General features: G+C 40.4%; 2 protein-coding genes, 1 long non-coding RNA gene and 1 other non-coding gene across 8 annotated transcripts; all 4 read right to left on the bottom strand.

Annotated features, from left to right (window-relative positions):
* Nucleotides 1-257: 257 nt before the first annotated feature.
* On the bottom strand, nucleotides 258-6,134 carry LOC109532019 (calreticulin-like). Its single transcript, XM_019896596.1, has 9 exons — nucleotides 5,877-6,134; nucleotides 5,047-5,148; nucleotides 4,572-4,775; nucleotides 4,397-4,491; nucleotides 2,912-3,121; nucleotides 2,729-2,842; nucleotides 2,250-2,393; nucleotides 1,398-1,490; nucleotides 258-1,308 (listed from the first exon to the last, which is right to left on the bottom strand). Exons 1-9 carry the CDS (start codon nucleotides 5,968-5,970, stop codon nucleotides 1,093-1,095), a joined length of 1,272 nt encoding a protein of 423 aa, XP_019752155.1. The 5' UTR covers nucleotides 5,971-6,134; the 3' UTR covers nucleotides 258-1,092.
* Nucleotides 6,135-6,928: 794 nt separating this feature from the next.
* tor3a (torsin family 3, member A) lies at nucleotides 6,929-11,669 on the bottom strand. Its single transcript, XM_019896597.1, has 6 exons — nucleotides 11,367-11,669; nucleotides 11,177-11,299; nucleotides 10,198-10,463; nucleotides 9,568-9,743; nucleotides 8,939-9,063; nucleotides 6,929-8,677 (listed from the first exon to the last, which is right to left on the bottom strand). The coding sequence occupies exons 1-6, from the start codon at nucleotides 11,539-11,541 to the stop codon at nucleotides 8,430-8,432; spliced, it is 1,113 nt and encodes a 370-aa protein (XP_019752156.1). The 5' UTR covers nucleotides 11,542-11,669; the 3' UTR covers nucleotides 6,929-8,429.
* Nucleotides 11,670-12,168: 499 nt separating this feature from the next.
* On the bottom strand, nucleotides 12,169-15,749 carry LOC109532021 (uncharacterized). 5 transcript variants are annotated; one of them, XR_002171297.1, is made up of 11 exons: nucleotides 15,701-15,749; nucleotides 15,211-15,251; nucleotides 14,998-15,038; nucleotides 14,116-14,153; nucleotides 13,908-13,930; nucleotides 13,712-13,731; nucleotides 13,495-13,538; nucleotides 12,931-12,979; nucleotides 12,711-12,762; nucleotides 12,504-12,532; nucleotides 12,169-12,316 (listed from the first exon to the last, which is right to left on the bottom strand). It is a non-coding gene; the product is annotated as an uncharacterized LOC109532021 (long non-coding RNA). The 5 variants fall into 5 exon arrangements; XR_002171296.1 differs by lacking the exon at nucleotides 15,701-15,749 and having other exon boundaries at nucleotides 13,908-13,987; nucleotides 15,211-15,693; XR_002171293.1 differs by lacking the exon at nucleotides 15,701-15,749 and having other exon boundaries at nucleotides 15,211-15,689.
* A 590-nt stretch (nucleotides 15,750-16,339) lies between these two features.
* Nucleotides 16,340-16,421, bottom strand: trnas-aga (transfer RNA serine (anticodon AGA)). The gene has a single exon. It is a non-coding gene; the product is annotated as a tRNA-Ser (tRNA).
* Nucleotides 16,422-16,912: the final 491 nt, after the last annotated feature.

Raw genomic sequence — 16,912 nt, 5'->3', positions numbered from 1 at the left:
TAGGATTTCGAGTGCTCCTTGAAAGTTTATCCTTTAAAAATGCCAGTATTGTATATCTTATTTGGTTAAACTTAGGTGTGTAGACTTTACATCCACTGTCGGTGAGACCTGCAGTTGACTGCGAACATTCCGGTCAGCTGTTCAATTTTCTCCAGGTCCAACTCATTTCCTTTGTTTTTCCCATGGGATTTCCAGAATATTTGCAAAGGTATAAATGAGTTTCAATAAGCAAAAAATATATATGAGGACTCAAGGTCATTTCCTGTGGTTGTTTTTATTGGACAGAACATATTTTTTCATTTGGACTCAAACGACAAATCCCCTCACTTAAATTACCAGCAGTATTAGTACAAAATGTCTTTTACAAAAGGATCAGCGCTCGGCTGCAGTGTGCATCCGGGATGAGGAGAGTTGACTGCATACACCAAACAATGACTAAACCTAACATGAACAGAAGCTTTCCTGATGCTGGAGTGCTTCAGAAAACTATTCAGAAACTAGTCTTATGTGCACAAATGTGGAAATGTGGTCATAACTGTACAGTGCAAACGTATGCAAGGGATTTCCTCACAAGATTAACATCCCAACTGGAACTACATCAGACTTTTAAGGTCGTATCTTCCCTTATTTGATGCGATGAACCTTTGAGCAAGCGCTTGAAATTTGGGATTGACAAAAACAATTAAAATAAAGACAGCATCACGAGACAAACAAAACACATGAGGTAACACAAACTTTTTTTTTTTTTACAAAAACTAGATTTGTCATGTGTCACCAACAACCCAGATTTTGGCAAAATCAGTCTAGTCCTTAACATACACATTTGTTTTGTATAAACTGCAAATAAAAATTTTAAAAAATTAAAATGTGGTTTTCTAGTCTGGACATTCACTGCGACATCTTCATTTCTAATCATGTTTCTATTATAATCATCACAGTTTATAATTGTCATTGTTATTATGGTATAGTAATAATAATGATAGTTTTAACCCTCTCGGTCTTTGTAAACAAAACAAAACTCCTCCCACTGGGTGAGTCGTCTCCTGTGGTTTGACAGTCTGCTCTTGAAGCTGCTCCTTGCTTTTCAACTCTTTACAACTCATCCTTCATGGGGGACTCAGTATCGTCTTCTTCCTCCTCCTCCTCCTCTTCTTCATTTTCTTCCTCGCCATCTTCCTCCTCCTCATCATCATCTTTTTCTTCCTCTTCGTCATCATCCTTTGCCTCATCTCTCCTTTGCTTGTCCTCTTCCTCGCGCAGCTTTCGCTCCTCCTCGTCTTGACTATCCTTCATCTTCTTTTCGGCCTCCTGGTTGGGAATGTAAAATAAATAAATACTATTGGGGGCGGAAAGGGGGAGGGAGCAGGGACGATAAAGGGCAAACATTTTTTAGATACCTTGGTTTTGCCCCATGTGTCATCACCAACATCCTCAGCGAGTTTTGGGTCATTGGTGATCAGGAAATTGTCAAAGATGGTGCCGGACTTGACCTACAACATACAAACGCAATGTTAATGATTACCGATATTATTCAAAGCAGTAAGCATCACCATCATCACTTTAAAAAATTGTAATCAAGATTTTAGTGTTTTATTCTAACATTTATACACATCATGATTTCTCCTTATCCCTATTTGTGCAAGAATAAAGAAGCTTGTACAGGTGAGAATTTGTTCAGTTTCTAAATGTTCGTATCAGATGTAATAAACTTACAATTAATAATAATAAAAAAAAAGGATTGGTCATTCTTTTCATCTGGCATGGGTTTTTGTTTTAATTTTTTTTTTTATTGCATACTAAAATAATTTTCAGACACCTCGGCTGCAGTTTACATTCTCAACTTTTTAGAGTTATTATTGAGCCAACTGGTTGCTGAGAGAACCAACCAAACAAATGATGTAGGCATCTACACAAAAATATTGCACCTTTCTATTAAAAAAATATGAATATTGTTTACCAATTCAATACTTATCGGTAGTGACTAAGAGTGTAATTCATATTTACTAATTGTTTATACATTTCATTCGCCTCCTAGCATGACTCCCCATGTCCTTTTTAATTTTGTCAAAACATTGACGTGCCTGACGATAAACTTAAGTGATTTGTTTCAATGATGTATCATACTTAATTTTTTCCCCAATAAAAGTTCACGTCTTTGCCACAAAATAAAAACTACATATTTTTTAAAAAGTCAGATTTCAAATGAAATTGTCAAGTGTCATAGTCGACAGCTATGCATGGTGCATTACCTGCCACAGGTCCAGTCCAATCACGCCAATGCTGTCGTATTTGTAGATCTCAGAATCGGCGGTGTACTCCGGGTTGTCGATTTCGGGATGGATCCACTTTCCCTTGTAGGCGGGGTTGCTGATCTCTTTGGGCTTCCACTCACCCTGTTTAAAACAGCACACGCTGTTTAATTCACCACACAAAAAACAATTTTCTCCTCTTGCTGCATTGGCACTTGGAGGGCTGCAGCTATCGATTATTTTAAAAATTGTTATTCTACCGATTACCCTAAAGATGTATTTGGCATGATCAAACAAAGCGTGCCTGTGAGGCAGAGGTACCCTTGTTGCCCACTTGGATTTACCATCCTCATGCTCCTTACGATCACATTTGGGACTTTTAGTGGGTGTGGCTTTAAAAGGCAGTGCCTGAGCTGGTGAGCGATGTGGGAGTCAGTGAATGATCGTTTCAGCCCTAATAACAGCTGCGATTCATGTACCTTATATTCAGGGTTAGTAATCATAGGGGGCTCCCACTCTCCATCCATCTCATCGTCCCAGTCATCCGGCTTCTTGGCATCGGGGTCGGGAATGTTCTCGGCCTTGTCCCAGTCCTGTCAAATAGATTCTGACATCAGTTAAATTCATCCCGGAGCTCATCCAAGTGGCAAGCCTGCACTTGCCTCTGGCTTGGTATCGTCAGGGTCAGGAATCTTCTCCCGGTCGTCCCAGTCCTCTGGTTTCTTGGCTTCGGGGTCCTTAATCTTCTTTGGGGGCAGGAAGTCCCAGTCATCTTCCAAAGTGCCGGACTCCACCTTTTTGTTGTCGATCTTCACCTCGTACGTGTTGTCGGGGTTGACAATCAGGGTGTACAAGTGGGTAAACTCGTCATCCTGAAGGGCAGAAAAAGATCAATGTGAGATAAAGTATACAATGGCATTGAAGGGAACATGGAGCCACTAATAGACAACTACAACAAATGGACCTTTCTCTTCAATTCATCGCTTTTCTAAAGCCCTCGGCCTCATTGGGATCGTGGGTGAGCCAATCTCAGCGGACCGTGGGCAGGGTCCACCCTGGACTGGTCGCAAGCTCATCAAGGCAGAGTGAAATAAACAACCAGTAGGGGGCCCTCAAGAGTAATGAACAGGCAACCAAACCTGTGGTAGTCATTTTTATTTCATCTTTTAGAACAGTGTTAAGGAACAACATATGGTCAATGTTTGGATGGAGGTAGTTGATTTACTTTTTTAAACTTAAGCATTTGTACATTGGCTTTAAGTCCTAATTATTCCAATTCATAAGCTTTTTTTTTATGCCATTTCTATCCCCTTGTTTCAGGCACCTTTGATGAGCTACAGCATTAAGTATTTAAGTGGTCGGTTAACATTTTATTTAAATGCTCAATTTTGGGCATCTTATTTTTAATAATCAATAATTGTACATTTTCTTGTGTGGCAGGTTCTTTGTGGCACGTTTTTTTAGGCTTAGATGATATTCACTATCCCACTTAGAATTTTATCACCTGAAATGATGTTGGAGATAGTCCGTGTGTGTGTGTGTGTGTGTGTGTGTGTGCGCGTGCATGTTTTACACATTTCTTACTTTTACATGAGATGTCTGTCCTAGGTTATTACAGTTAAAGAAAAGCAAACACGATAACGAAAGCTAAAAGTGAAAAAACATTTTCATAAAATAAAAATGAGTTTTGCTTTGGATCATGAACAAACAAATCAGTGCTAAAGGTTACAGCTGAAATCAATCATGAGTATCTTAAAAGTATTCTATTATAAACATCTATTATATATGTATATACAAAAGGTATTATAAAAGCAAGTGCCTTGGAGTGGCGTGGAATACTTCAAGAGTCGCCGATCTCAAAGTCCACTTGAGAAGTTTGCATTTTGGCAGCAAGGGAAGGAACACATGCAAATAAAGCCTTGAATTTGAGTTTGTTGACAATAATGGAAACAAGAACATTTCAAGTCCATACTACAGCGGAATTTAGAACTTCAACACTATACAATGTAGATCTAATCATCAGTTTTAGACATATTGATGCAATTGTAATAGTTTTACAAATGAAATGTGTTGCAGATGTTTGTAGTTGCTAATTTCGCAAGAATTAGAGAAAGACCAAAGTGTTACACAACCAGTCGATGACTCACCTTGCATCGGATGTCTTTGTTAACCAAATGGTTCTTGCCCTTGTAGTTGAAGATGACGTGAACTTTCTTTGTGCCGGGTCCGCAAATATCAGGACCTACACACAGAAGTCTGAAATTCAACGCACTCATCTGTGAGGCACCCAACCTCAGGAAGACCCTGATGAACCCATCGTACCAAACATGAGATTGTAGACCGAGTCCCCGTGCATGTCCTCCTGCTTGAGGTCTGAAGGAAACACTTTGACGTAGCCGCCGCCGCAGTCGATGCTCTGCTCGTGCTTGACGGTGAACTGGACGACGAGGGGCTGGCCTTTGTTGCTGAAGTCGTCGAAGCGGGACGATAGCGCGTAGAAGCGGGCGTCCTGGCTTGTCTGCAAACCTGTTTTCATCAGATCGTGTCAAACGGCCTTGCATATTGTATGCTAAGTCGTTTTTGGAAAACAAGACAAATCACTAAACAAGAGTGGATGACTGAGAATCTACATAGAAAAAGAAGTAAGAGTTCTCAGCAAGCACTTTTTTTTTTTAATGTACTGTGACATTGTTTGGCTCATTTGTTAAGTAGTCATACCTGTATCGGACTGAAAAAAAATAGTATCGAACATCCATTCATCACCCAAGCCCTAAATTGACATGAGCAATCCACTCACCTTTGTCCTTCTCTGCATCCCCATAGAATTTGCCTGCTGTCAGGACAAACTTGCCATAGTCTGTTTTATGCTTGGACTCCTCCCAGCGACTCTTCCAGGCATCTACACCCACACACACAGTTCACATTTTTTTGAGATGGGACACATTCTGTCAAGACCTCCAGTCAGTTGTATTTAACTGAAAGTAAAATTGCATTTAATTGTTGGATTTTTTTAAAACTATTCAGGTACAGTTCAATTTCATGCCACTTTTATGTGCAATACATTTAAATCAATTCATTTTGTTTAGTATATATTTTTTTCATATATTCAGGGGAAGCGTTACTGTTCTGAGCATACTGTCACAGTGGCTTACAACAATCCTAATACGTATACTAAACACTTAATAGACAGTCAATGCATTTAAATGTTGTCCATGATGCTGGTACTTGGGAGAGGTATGTGTATGTATATAGATATAGATTTATTTTAAGGTTGGGGGGTGGCACAGCCAATGACCAGGGTAGGGAAGTAAAGGAGGGGGAGGGGAAACGCACTGTGATTTGACCATACGTGGGGGGAGGGTGGTTGTCAAATAAATTTGTGTCTTGACACACACAAAACGTATGCAAAATTAAGCAAAACAGGACGATTCTTTTAGAATATGAGGCCAAAAAAGTCACAAAATTAAAACTATACAAAATTAGCGTATGGTAGGCTAATGGAGGTCCCATATGGCCATGCACTGATAAAACCTTATGAACACACTATGGTCAACTTGCATACAACGAAGACGAATAGCACATAATTAATAGATCAATGCAGTTAGATTTATCGGAAAATCAGCTCACCCCCGTCTTCAAATTGCTCTCGGAAATAGACAGTGGACTCGGCCAGGACATAGGCGGCCGACATGGCCAAAAATAGCAGCGACAAGGCAGTCATCGTGAGGAGAACCACTCCGTCAAACGAACTCTAAAACTAACACGAATTATTGATATCAAATTTTTGCTCTTGTTCGATGCCGTTCGGCAGTGCCCAAGAGTCCGTCGGTGCCGCGCCGTTTCACTGGAATCAAGTAGGATCTCGCCTCTCGGCTGGAAACAGATGTCTCAATCTGATTGGCTGTCGGCGCCGGAGCTTGGCCAGGAAGTCAGAGTCCTCTCGGCCAATCAAAACAGTGAATACGCTGATGAGTAAAGTTTAGCCAATGGACGAAGACCACGCGTTCGCTTGATACACACCCAAAGGAAGAGTGATGCGTTTGTGATACATTCATGGCGAAGAGTGATGCGTTTGATGCTCACCATTAAGTCACAATTAGAATACTGTATCAACGTTAAATGACGACGAAATCGTCATTACTGTTCTGTTTATCAAGTGTTTCTTATGTCACTGAATCTGGCCCCACACGAAATACAGGGTGCGTTCTCTAAAGTGTTTCAAAGTAAAATGACCTCAGTACTTTGTTGGATCTCATTCAGTATCATTTGTCGCCTAAATTGCTTTGATATTGGCCTTCAGATCATCTGTTTTCTGTCCCTCTACCTTTCTCTTGATAACACCTCAAACATTTTCAGTGGGGTTGACTGACTTTCATGGCTATTAAAGCAGATATTGGTAGTTTTGTAGGCAGGTGCCAAATCACAAAAAACAAAATCAGTCTCTAAAAGGGTTGACGTTGATTGACATCTAAAATTTCCTGGGAAATACCTTTGTCAACGGTAGACTTGATTGAAGACATAGATATTTAGTATTTCAATTTTTTTGAGCATCCACTTGTAAGTGCATTCATATTTACTAACACTATATTGCATAATAAACCTACTCGGTGTAAAAGTTAACACACCTCCCAGGATCTCAAAATCTCAAGTGTGTAAGTGACCACAATTCTCACATTTAATTATGAGGACAAAGCACTGAGCATTTATTATTTCTTCATTTGGGTTTGGGGCATAACAGAAACAATGGGAGGTTTTCTTTTCATATTCATACCGAGATGTGAAATTTAAACATTCCAATAGCAAAATCACATGACAATAAAACCTATGACCTAAAGTTGACATATTCAGCACTTATAAATACATCAAAACAAAACACATGGTAGAATTTCTCTTACCTTAGTAATTAAAAAGTACTTTTAAGTAATCATGAAAACATATTTTGATACAATGTATTACAGTACATGAATTGCTTTTCAATATTACACTTCATATTGCCCTTTAACATTACCAACCACAATACGTACGACACATAAGTTGACAAAGAAAGTCAAACATACAGTAGTAACGCTTTAAACCTGACCGCATAAAGATAACAGAATGCAATATAAAGATAAGTGGAGGGTGGTTAAACATTGTACTGTGCAAAAAACTCTCATTGAATACTAGTGACTCAAACGAAAATAAATCAACATACCCAGACTCCCACCGAGCTGAAATTGGTTTTGTGAAGCTATTTTCTGATACAATGTCACAACGAGGAAAGTGGAAAAAGAGCATTAAAAAAAGTGTCCCCATACTTTTTCCACAGTCTGTACAGTAGGGGAAATAATTACTTGATCCCTTACAAAGAAAATAATCTCCTGTGTTAAGCATCACCTATATTCATTGTGCCAAATTAATCCGAGCAGGTAGTGTGTATTGTTACTGTAAAAAAATAAATAAAAATTGAATTACCTTTCAGAGTTTACCCCTTCAACATTTGCTTTAGCGCAGTTAAGGAGTTTCATCAATTTTTACCGGTCTTTCTTTATACAAGTCTAATGGTGCTCCAATGTAAATTTCAAGCTTGGGGAAAAAAAAAAAACGGCTTTACTGATGCACAACCACCAGTAGATGGTAGCGATTGCCATTTTAGATGAGATCAACCAAGTTTCAGTCAAGAGATGGAAATGGTTGCATTGTTAAACCTTTCTTCATTCTGCTGTTTACAAAAGAACAAAAATAAGGCGGATTCAAAATGGGGATTTTTTTCACGGTGAAAGGAGTGTCAATTATTTCATTTGGTAGATTCAGTGTGCATATAATAATTGTACGCAACATCATGTGGGTCTTCAAAAACTGGTGACTGGTTACTTGCCTTTCCATTCAATTGCAACATGACAACTTTTACCGCCTTCTATGTGAATAGACTTTTTTTTTCTTCGTAAGCAAACCTTTGATAATGATTTCCCCCACTGTTGTCAACCGTGTGGTGTTCGTGTCAAGCGAGCATCTGTAACAAAGAGCCGCGCACTCCTTCACTCCCGCACGACTGATGCGACGGCCCTTTGTTCATCCCGCTCATACAGGAAGTGCTCTAGGTAACCGTGCACGAGGAACCTGTAATTGCGTGTTTCGCACCCGTAAGGGTGCGCACTGCACATCTACTCCAGACGTGTCTCTCTCTTTCTCTCATTTCTTCTAAGGAAGAAAGAAGTTGATCCGCTGAGGGATGGACTTGCATCCCTGGGCCGAGAACAGTCTCTCCTCCTTGGGAATGTAGAGCATGGCCTTGGCCACCTCATCCAGCGTGGCCTCGTCGGTCTCCAGGCCTCGCGCGGCGAAGGCGTCTTTCGCGCACAGCTTGATGTGACGGTACTCCAGTGGTAGGAACGGCACGAAGAAGTCGATCAGGTGACCGGACATCAGCTCGCTCTTGGAAAAACCGCCTGGAAGCAGAAAGGAATAAAGTCCATAAAATTAATTCAACAACAACAACAAAAAAAGCTGCAAGCATAGCGAATTGTCAAATGATGACATTTTTTACGCCTTGGGAAATTATCCGATTCCCCTTTGTGGTTCAAACGGTATGCCTTGCTCAAGAAAGGTTAGGAAACACTGTTGACTGAGGCCAATTTCGTTACTGAACACAGATGACAAAATGAGCTTTATATAGTAAAAAGTCTCTGAGCAGCAGGACTTCTACATACCTTGAGCTTCCATTGTTTCAGTTCGTAGTCGGTGTTCCAAATCCTCCATCCCGATGTCTTCTCGGTTTTGACCAGAGTGCCAAAAGTCCAATGCGACATCGTTGATCGCAGCTCCTCCGATATTACTACACATACACGGGCGAAAGCTTGGGTTAGCATTTCGAGATTCATTCCAGTCTTGACATCGGACAAAGGAAAAAAAAATCTTTTGTCTTATGTTATTGATATTGTGACAGGAAGTTAAAAATGCCTTGCGCAATTACGGCTACCAAGATGCTACTTAATACATTGCGTGTACACTTAATTAAGACTTTATGAACAGATTATATTTCTGTTCATCACTTCCAATGTGAAAAACGTTTCTATTGGGTTCATCTTAAGCGATAAATATGTCCATCAAGGAGTCATGTTGGTTGATTTGCAGTGTTAATAACATGAAGAAATAGAAATATTTTCATAATATAACTCAATTTTGTGCAGATTTGGATGACATATTAATTAACCCCAAATCATCTAAATTAATGCAATACTGTACACATTACAGGATTCAATACAATATGCCAAGCTTTGCCCATTGCTGCTCTACGGAATGCCATTCTTGAAACGCTGAACCTGGAGGGCAATCCAACCTGAGGAAAAGGAAGATGGCCTTTCGGTAGTTGACCCCGTCCACGTTGTCATAGTGGGCCATGTATGGTTTGATGGCGTCGATGAGGCCCGGGTGCAGTTTCTCGGCCTCATCGAAGATGAACAGAGTCTGGGAACATCGGAGGACGGTGTCCCGGATGGCGTCTCTCAGCTGACCCTAGAAAGTAGGGGTTGAATGACTTTTGGGAGTACTTTGATCAACAATTTTTTTTCCCAGGTATCAAGTTCACTGTTCCACGTGATGGTTGAAGTCAGTCAAAGCTTCAATTTGATCAAAAACTACAGAATCTGAAACTCAGAATGATCTTTATGAGTGAGAGTTCAATAAAAATGCTCATCTGAATTTGGACTTTCCACTTCTCCTGTGTAGTAATAGTGACCCAGTATCATTCTGAAATGTAACACAGAGATTGTGTAACATTTGTGCACACTGGACGCCAATCACGGCAGTTGTGGCCCAGCTGGGCTGAAGCCAGCCCCCCCCCCATAAAAAAACAAAACAGTGTTTGATTTTGATGATTCCCGTTCATAGTGTTGTCATTGAACTTAGATAAAAGCTCGAACTGGCCCAATATGTTCTTGGCGGCGAGCCCTCACCTCTTGCGTCTCACCTTGTACGTGTCCACCATCCTGGCGTGGTGAAAGTGAAACGGGGCGATGAACAGACGGACACACTCGCTCTTCACCCCGTCACGATAAAGATTATCAGCAACCATCCGGGCCACAAAGTTCTTCCCAGTGCCCGACCAGCCATGGAAGGAGAGCGTGAGGGGCTTGTTGGACTCCGGGTGGTTGATGAAGCCCTGGATTGCTTTCAGAACCACAGGCTGGGCCAGGTGCTGCCCATGCAACTTGTTCTGGAGATCGTGAGCCAAACCTACAAAAAGGGACATGACTTAATTTGAACTCCTTCATCTGGTCCTTAATTCATCGTTAAAAACGAAAATAAGGACTCAACTCCTGAACATAGAAACATGTGCACAACCTGACTTAATATTCTCCATTTGAATAAACTATTGAAAATTTGAGATGTGTTAAATGCATTTCAAGTATGGAATTCTTAAATATATCAAATATCCCTAAACAAAATATATATATACTTACAAATATCTTAGGTTAAATATATTTAAATAATTTGTACAGTGAAAACAAGGTCTCAACACGCTTAATCAATTTTAAAAATTACCAATTTGACAATCCGTTGTTTAATCGTTGCACCACTCGACTGCACCGAACTGTGTCAAGGCCAAGTCACAAACACCAAAATGCCTCGTCATGAATGAACGGTGAGAATGTTTCTTTACATTTTACTTCATGCTATTATGGTGTGTTAAAGTAAAAACAGCGTGGCATTTCCCATATCCTACTTGAACGTTTTTTGGGGGGTGCCGAAAGATTTGCAACACCATAGAACAATTTACGGTCATTGAGCTTGTCATCTTTTACCGGCGGACGTTTCGCCGCTAAAAACTGTCGTAAACCGAGGATCTCAGGATCATAAATGGTGCTTGAAAGGAAAAAAATATATTGCATCTGGCCACTAACAATGACACCTTTAAATCAAGGAGTTTGACAATTGTAATGCACTACCAGTGATGTTGTTGGTCACCCTGCAGTCTCCAGACTCGCAGCACTGACCCAGGTTGCAGTACCAGCGGTATAGCAGTTCCGTGTAATCCTGGGGGAAACCGGCCCAAAAGTCCCTGGTAGGAACTGCCCATGCAAAATGTCAAGTCATTACGGAACAAAAACCATGGTCGTTGTCTGCTTCCCGTCCTACCTTGCTGCGTCGCATCATCCTGGTGAGGCTGACACTCGCCCTCCCAAATGTTGCAGTAAATGTAGTTAAAATAGTACAAGGACGTGTTGGACAGCGTATCCAGCTGGAAGAAGTGAGCGTGTGCGGGAGCGGCCAGCACAAGAAGCGGCAGGAGAGGCACAAAGCGGGCAAACATGAGTGAAGAGGTCGGTCAAGCGCCGCTACTAGATTGCCTCCAACGAGAATGTAGCTCCGCTAGCTCGCTGCTCGGCTACTTCTACCGCACAGTGCTCGATTTACACACCGGAAGTAGCCGCCACGAAGAAGCCCCGCCTGCCTGCAACTATTTTTTACGTCAATACAAGCTACGCTTTCCAATAAAGCACAGCACAACTGACGTCATACGGCGACACGACCGCTTGGTACTTCACTTTTTTACCTGGCAGACATTTGTGGGCATCCTTCCTGACGTCAAGTGAAAAGATGCACGAATATTTGTTGAATTAAATCAAAATATTTCCAATTCGGACTCAATATGAAAAATAAACAAGACAAAACTCAATGTGAACGTCTTTTAATATAACGTCAAACCACAAGGTAAACATCACAAGAGAAATTAGAAAAAGTCTGGAGCCTTAGGTGACTTAAAAAAGTCTTGTGCTTTCAACATTTGAGTTTAACTTGCCACATGGTCCAAGCAATAGGAGGTGCAACCTCTATTATATCTCAAACAACAAAACATGTAAATTCATTTACAATATAAAACTGAACTTCAGTAGAAGCCATCACATACAAAAATGAAATTGCATAAAGATTCTAGTACGTTTGTTGCTTTTGCCAAGGTATCCTTGAGCACCGCCTCATCTCGAATGAGTTCAAGTGTCCCCTTACGGCCCCATCATTAATGAAAGCCACTTGTGGTCCTCCCCATGTCTATGAAGTGATGAAGATGCACACTTCCTCCTTAATTCCTACAGGAATAAATAAAACCATGAATCATCACTTTGCATAACATTTAAAAAAAACAAAGCAGTTTACTGGCCACAAGGTCAGAAAATATGGAACGGTATTGGATATAATCAGAGTTCATTTGGCAGAATCTCTTCATCATGTGTAGGGCCTGTTTGTTTTCGTGACGAGAACTGAAAAGAAACTTACTGAGCTCAGTCAGCCAACTTCCAGTTATGCTGTAGACGGGAGAGAGAAATGCTTATTACACGTGAGGAGTAGTTTTGCTTAGTGTACAAAAGCCGGGCCACTCAGCAACGGATATCCACATTTTATTTCAGGTCAGACATTTGTTGGGACATCATTGAAACCCTCTCCACTGGGTATTTTTTTATAAACAATTTGTTACTTCCTCACCTTCAATTCATCCATTTGATGGTGGGATCTACATGCAAGGTAGGCTCAGCTCCTGTCTGTGGGCAGAGAAGAGGATTCAGTCAAAACACATCCAAGCGTTTCCAAAGATGTTAGCAAGCTGACCTTTCAGCTAGAGCTAATGACTCCACGATTTAAATGTCAGCAGCATTTTTATCATCACAGGTCAGCTGATGAGAAATTAGTCCAAATTTTGACTTACCTGAAGTGATGACTTTTGCAGAATGCAGTCAAACTCTTTCCTCAGCAATCTGCATCAGAAGATTGAATTAGAACCTTCTTTTTCTTCAAAAAGAAAATTTACCGTGAAACTCAATCAGGGTCAGAAATGTGTTAAGTTTCCTCAACTGGATCAGAGACCTGATTCACATTCATCATGCCCAACAGGTTACGGCCCCATTCACAACCACCATTGCTCTTAGGTAACCAAAATCGCGTTTTTACTTCAACACAAAAAGAGTAATGTCATTAGCATTTTTTTTTCTTCCTTCTTCCCGCAATCTTGCTGCTGTAGACTGTAAATTTCCCCAGTGTTGAACAAATAAAGGATATCTTAATATTAACATTTTACCATTCTGAAACTGGTGTGAACATAGACATCCATTAGGAGTCATAATTTCTGCTCATCTTTAATGATAAAGTCAAGTGAAATTTTATTCCGAAAAAAAAAGTTCTATAAAACTCCACTATTCTAAAATGCGTCGATTACTCAAGATCTGTGCAATGTCATGTTTGAATGGGGCCTTTTAGTACACTTTTAACATACCATGCAAGTGAATGCTCCATTCTTTCAGCATAGCTTCATGAAGCCTGGATGAGAGAAAAGGGAACAAATTTAACAGTGCCCCTTACAATTTTATGTGAACAATGTATTCAAGCCACACATCAGATAGGAGCGAAAAGTAGTCATCACTAATTATCCGCTGAACTATGAAGTCATCATTGTGCTAAATCTAGTAGATAAAATATTCAAGTCAACGTACCGTGCAGTCTGTCTTTTAACCTATAAGGGAAAATTAAAAAATTAGAATCACATCTTGCGTTTGTGCCTGAGATGTTGCGTAGGCCAACATGTCAGATAGGGGCGAATAGTTATCTTCACAGAGTATCTGTTGAACTATGAACTCATCATTTTAGTCAGCCATTTTAAAGGTCATTAAAAAAATACTAAAATCTTACCTGAATATAAGCCAGGACAACACCTGCAATCAAATGACAAGACTAAGCACCAGGTAGCAGATGGCAGGGAAAGCAGCTAACTAAAACACCGCATCAGACAAAATGTCATCTTTCACTATTTTTCAGAGAGATTCCCATTATGTGTTTCAAAGTCATCATCTACAGCTGGCTTTCCAGAAGAAAAACAAGAATTCTAATCAAGTTTTACCTCTGATGTCAGTCAGGTGAATCACACCCCAAGTGGAGCTGTACAGGACGAGAAAGGGGAAAAAAAGTTGAGTACATAATCCCTTTTCATACTTTCTTTAAAGCAATCGTTTGGCAGTGCCTCAGATGTCAACTTGGTGGGTTGGCTTTATCGTCATCCATCTTGTCAAGAGTAGCAAATAAATGTCATCACGGCAACAAAAGGAAACTCTTCTCTGCGGCATAGCTAATGTGCATCTGAAGCAGGGGTGGGCAAAGTAAGACTGGGGTCCACATGCAGCCTTATACTTTTCCTTAATTTCACCCACGGAGCATTTACATTCATTAGCTGCTGCACTTATGAATTTTCTCTCAAATCTGTTAAAAATCTACTGCCAACAAAATCTAAGTGTTCAATCCCCTGCAAGTAAAAATGTAGGATGAATATGAAATATAGGATGAGCACACTGATGCCTCTCGTCTTACATGGGGTAGAGAAAAAGCGGGCTATATTATCTTTAATCATAAAAGAGAAAATATGAAATCAAATGGTATAAATACACAAGGCTAATTTTCACACCGGCATCACAAATTCAGTTTAAAAACTCAATTGCAGTCATCGAGTCAAACATTTGCCCACTCCTAATATAAAGTACAGAGGACCCCACTACTCGCAGGATATATGGACTGGGTTGGCTTGTGAGTGATGAAAATTTGCATATAAATGATGTCCGTTGAAACGCATTGGGGAGAAAATCCTTAAAACTGATGAACTTTAAATATGTGGTTACCACAGAAAGAAAAAGGGAGCCAATTTGATATTCCTGAGTGTGCAGGGGTCCACTGTAATTTGAGTCAGAGCCCACCTTAGAGAAGCTTAAAAAAAAGAAAAGCCAGTACTGACCATTTTTAACGACTCCGGTCTTTGATGCGGCCTCCAAAAGTCTGCAAGTAAAATAGACTTTAGCAAGGCTATCCACACCAAGGATTTTTGCCCTCTTTGTCCTTTAGTCTCAGAGAACTGTTCGTCAGAAATCACTTCTGATCACTACTCTTACATTTTAAGGTCATCACTGACTAAAAAGTCAAACTTAAGTGTTAAGGAAAAGTCACATACGCTTCAATTCAGTTGCTTGCCGCATCTTGGGAGTCGTGAAACTGTAAAAGGGGGAAAAAAAAAGCTTGTCAGATAGGAAATCGACTCAGAATAGACGTTAGCTTTAGCAAACAGGCTAACGTGTAGCTTCACTCGCGGATGCGTCCCCACGCTGTCAGGGTAGTTGGCGTTTCTTCACATCCATTCAGATGTCCCTACCAACACTTTATCATCATATAGCAATGGGACGAAGTAAAACGAAGTCATATTTACGTGAAGTCGATGGGAGTTACCAAAAAGCGGCTGTTAGCCTGTTACATTTGCCTATAGCACGTGGTGCAGGCCTTGCAAAGTGTGCCACTTTAAACCAACATCAGATACCCATTCCGCATTAAATAGTTCAACTTTAGACGAAAAGAACGAATATGATCGATTAACAATGACAAAAATGTTTACAGATCGAAAATTTGAAAGCCTTTTCGACGTTTCGTAGTAAGAGGACAATGCTTACCAAAGGGAAGCGGAGGAATGAGACCGTGCAGCGGGCGAAGGGACAATTTATACTAAAAAACATTTTCCCATCAGCCCGTGCGGCACAACGCGGGCTGATGGGAAAATGGCAGCGGTGGGATTTGGCAACTTTTGTGACTAAATTAGCAACTTTTATTTCCCCAAAAGAACCAAGCAATGAATGTACCTATTTTAATGTTGCACGTACTGATGGGAAATGGTCGGGGTGAGAAACATGACATGCCATCCAATTATTTTTTTCGGGCAATTTTCAGACTACTAGCAACATTTTAAAATTTTCATTTTTTTCTTAACACAGATAAAAAAAAACCTAGCAACAAAATCTATACTATCTGTGCTAAAATTGATGCATGATAACTACATGTGTCATTTAGGACCCACCAGTGGTGAGAATGGCTGCTTTAAACATGAAAGTACCAATGGATATATTTAGTTAATTTTTCAACATTTCCGGTCAAAAACTCGACACTTGTCTATCTATGTGTTTCATCTTTTAACAATCATTACCTTTGACTCCATCACCAAAATACCCGGTGGATTGTGAATGGCGCCAAATGCCCTTTGGCCCTGTTTAAATAGTTTCATGACTATGACGTCTTTATCGCTGCTTCAAAATAGACGTTGTCGGCAGGATTCGAACCTGCGCGGGGAGACCCCAATGGATTTCTAGTCCATCGCCTTAACCACTCGGCCACGACAACTGCTGGTCTAGGTAAAAGGATATTTTAACTCACACGATCATATATTACTAGATTTTGGCACGCTCGCTCATGCCTGATTTCCCAAAATTGCATTATTGATCATCAAGTAACTGCTTTCAAATGGTCTGCTGGAATTCACTGCTTGTTTTAGATCCGAGTGTGAAATCTGCTCATTGCAGAGGCGTATTCCAGAGCGATACAGGCCCACCACCACCCGAAAAATCCTGGGAAGTGGTCTTCATCAAACTATTTGCCTTACCGCCTTTCAACTGCACGTTTGAAAGAAGAAAAAAAACTAATCATATTTGCTTGATGTATTCTTTTTTTGCATGAGTAATAAATTAAAGGTGAGGAATGTCAGTTGCCCTTGGACCCTTCGATTTCTTCTGTCATTAAAGGCCAGGAGCAGTGATTCAAATGCAGGGCCTCTTGAATGTAACGCTGCCATGCTTGTGACATTCAAACAACTGTTATCAGCACACTGAATGAAT

This window comes from Hippocampus comes, unplaced genomic scaffold (assembly GCF_001891065.2).
Source record: "Hippocampus comes isolate QL1 unplaced genomic scaffold, H_comes_QL1_v1.1 scaffold22, whole genome shotgun sequence".
NCBI classification, from domain to species: Eukaryota; Metazoa; Chordata; class Actinopteri; order Syngnathiformes; family Syngnathidae; genus Hippocampus; species Hippocampus comes.
The sequence above is the reverse complement of the archived record's forward strand: the minus strand, read 5'-3'. Positions and strand labels throughout refer to the sequence as shown.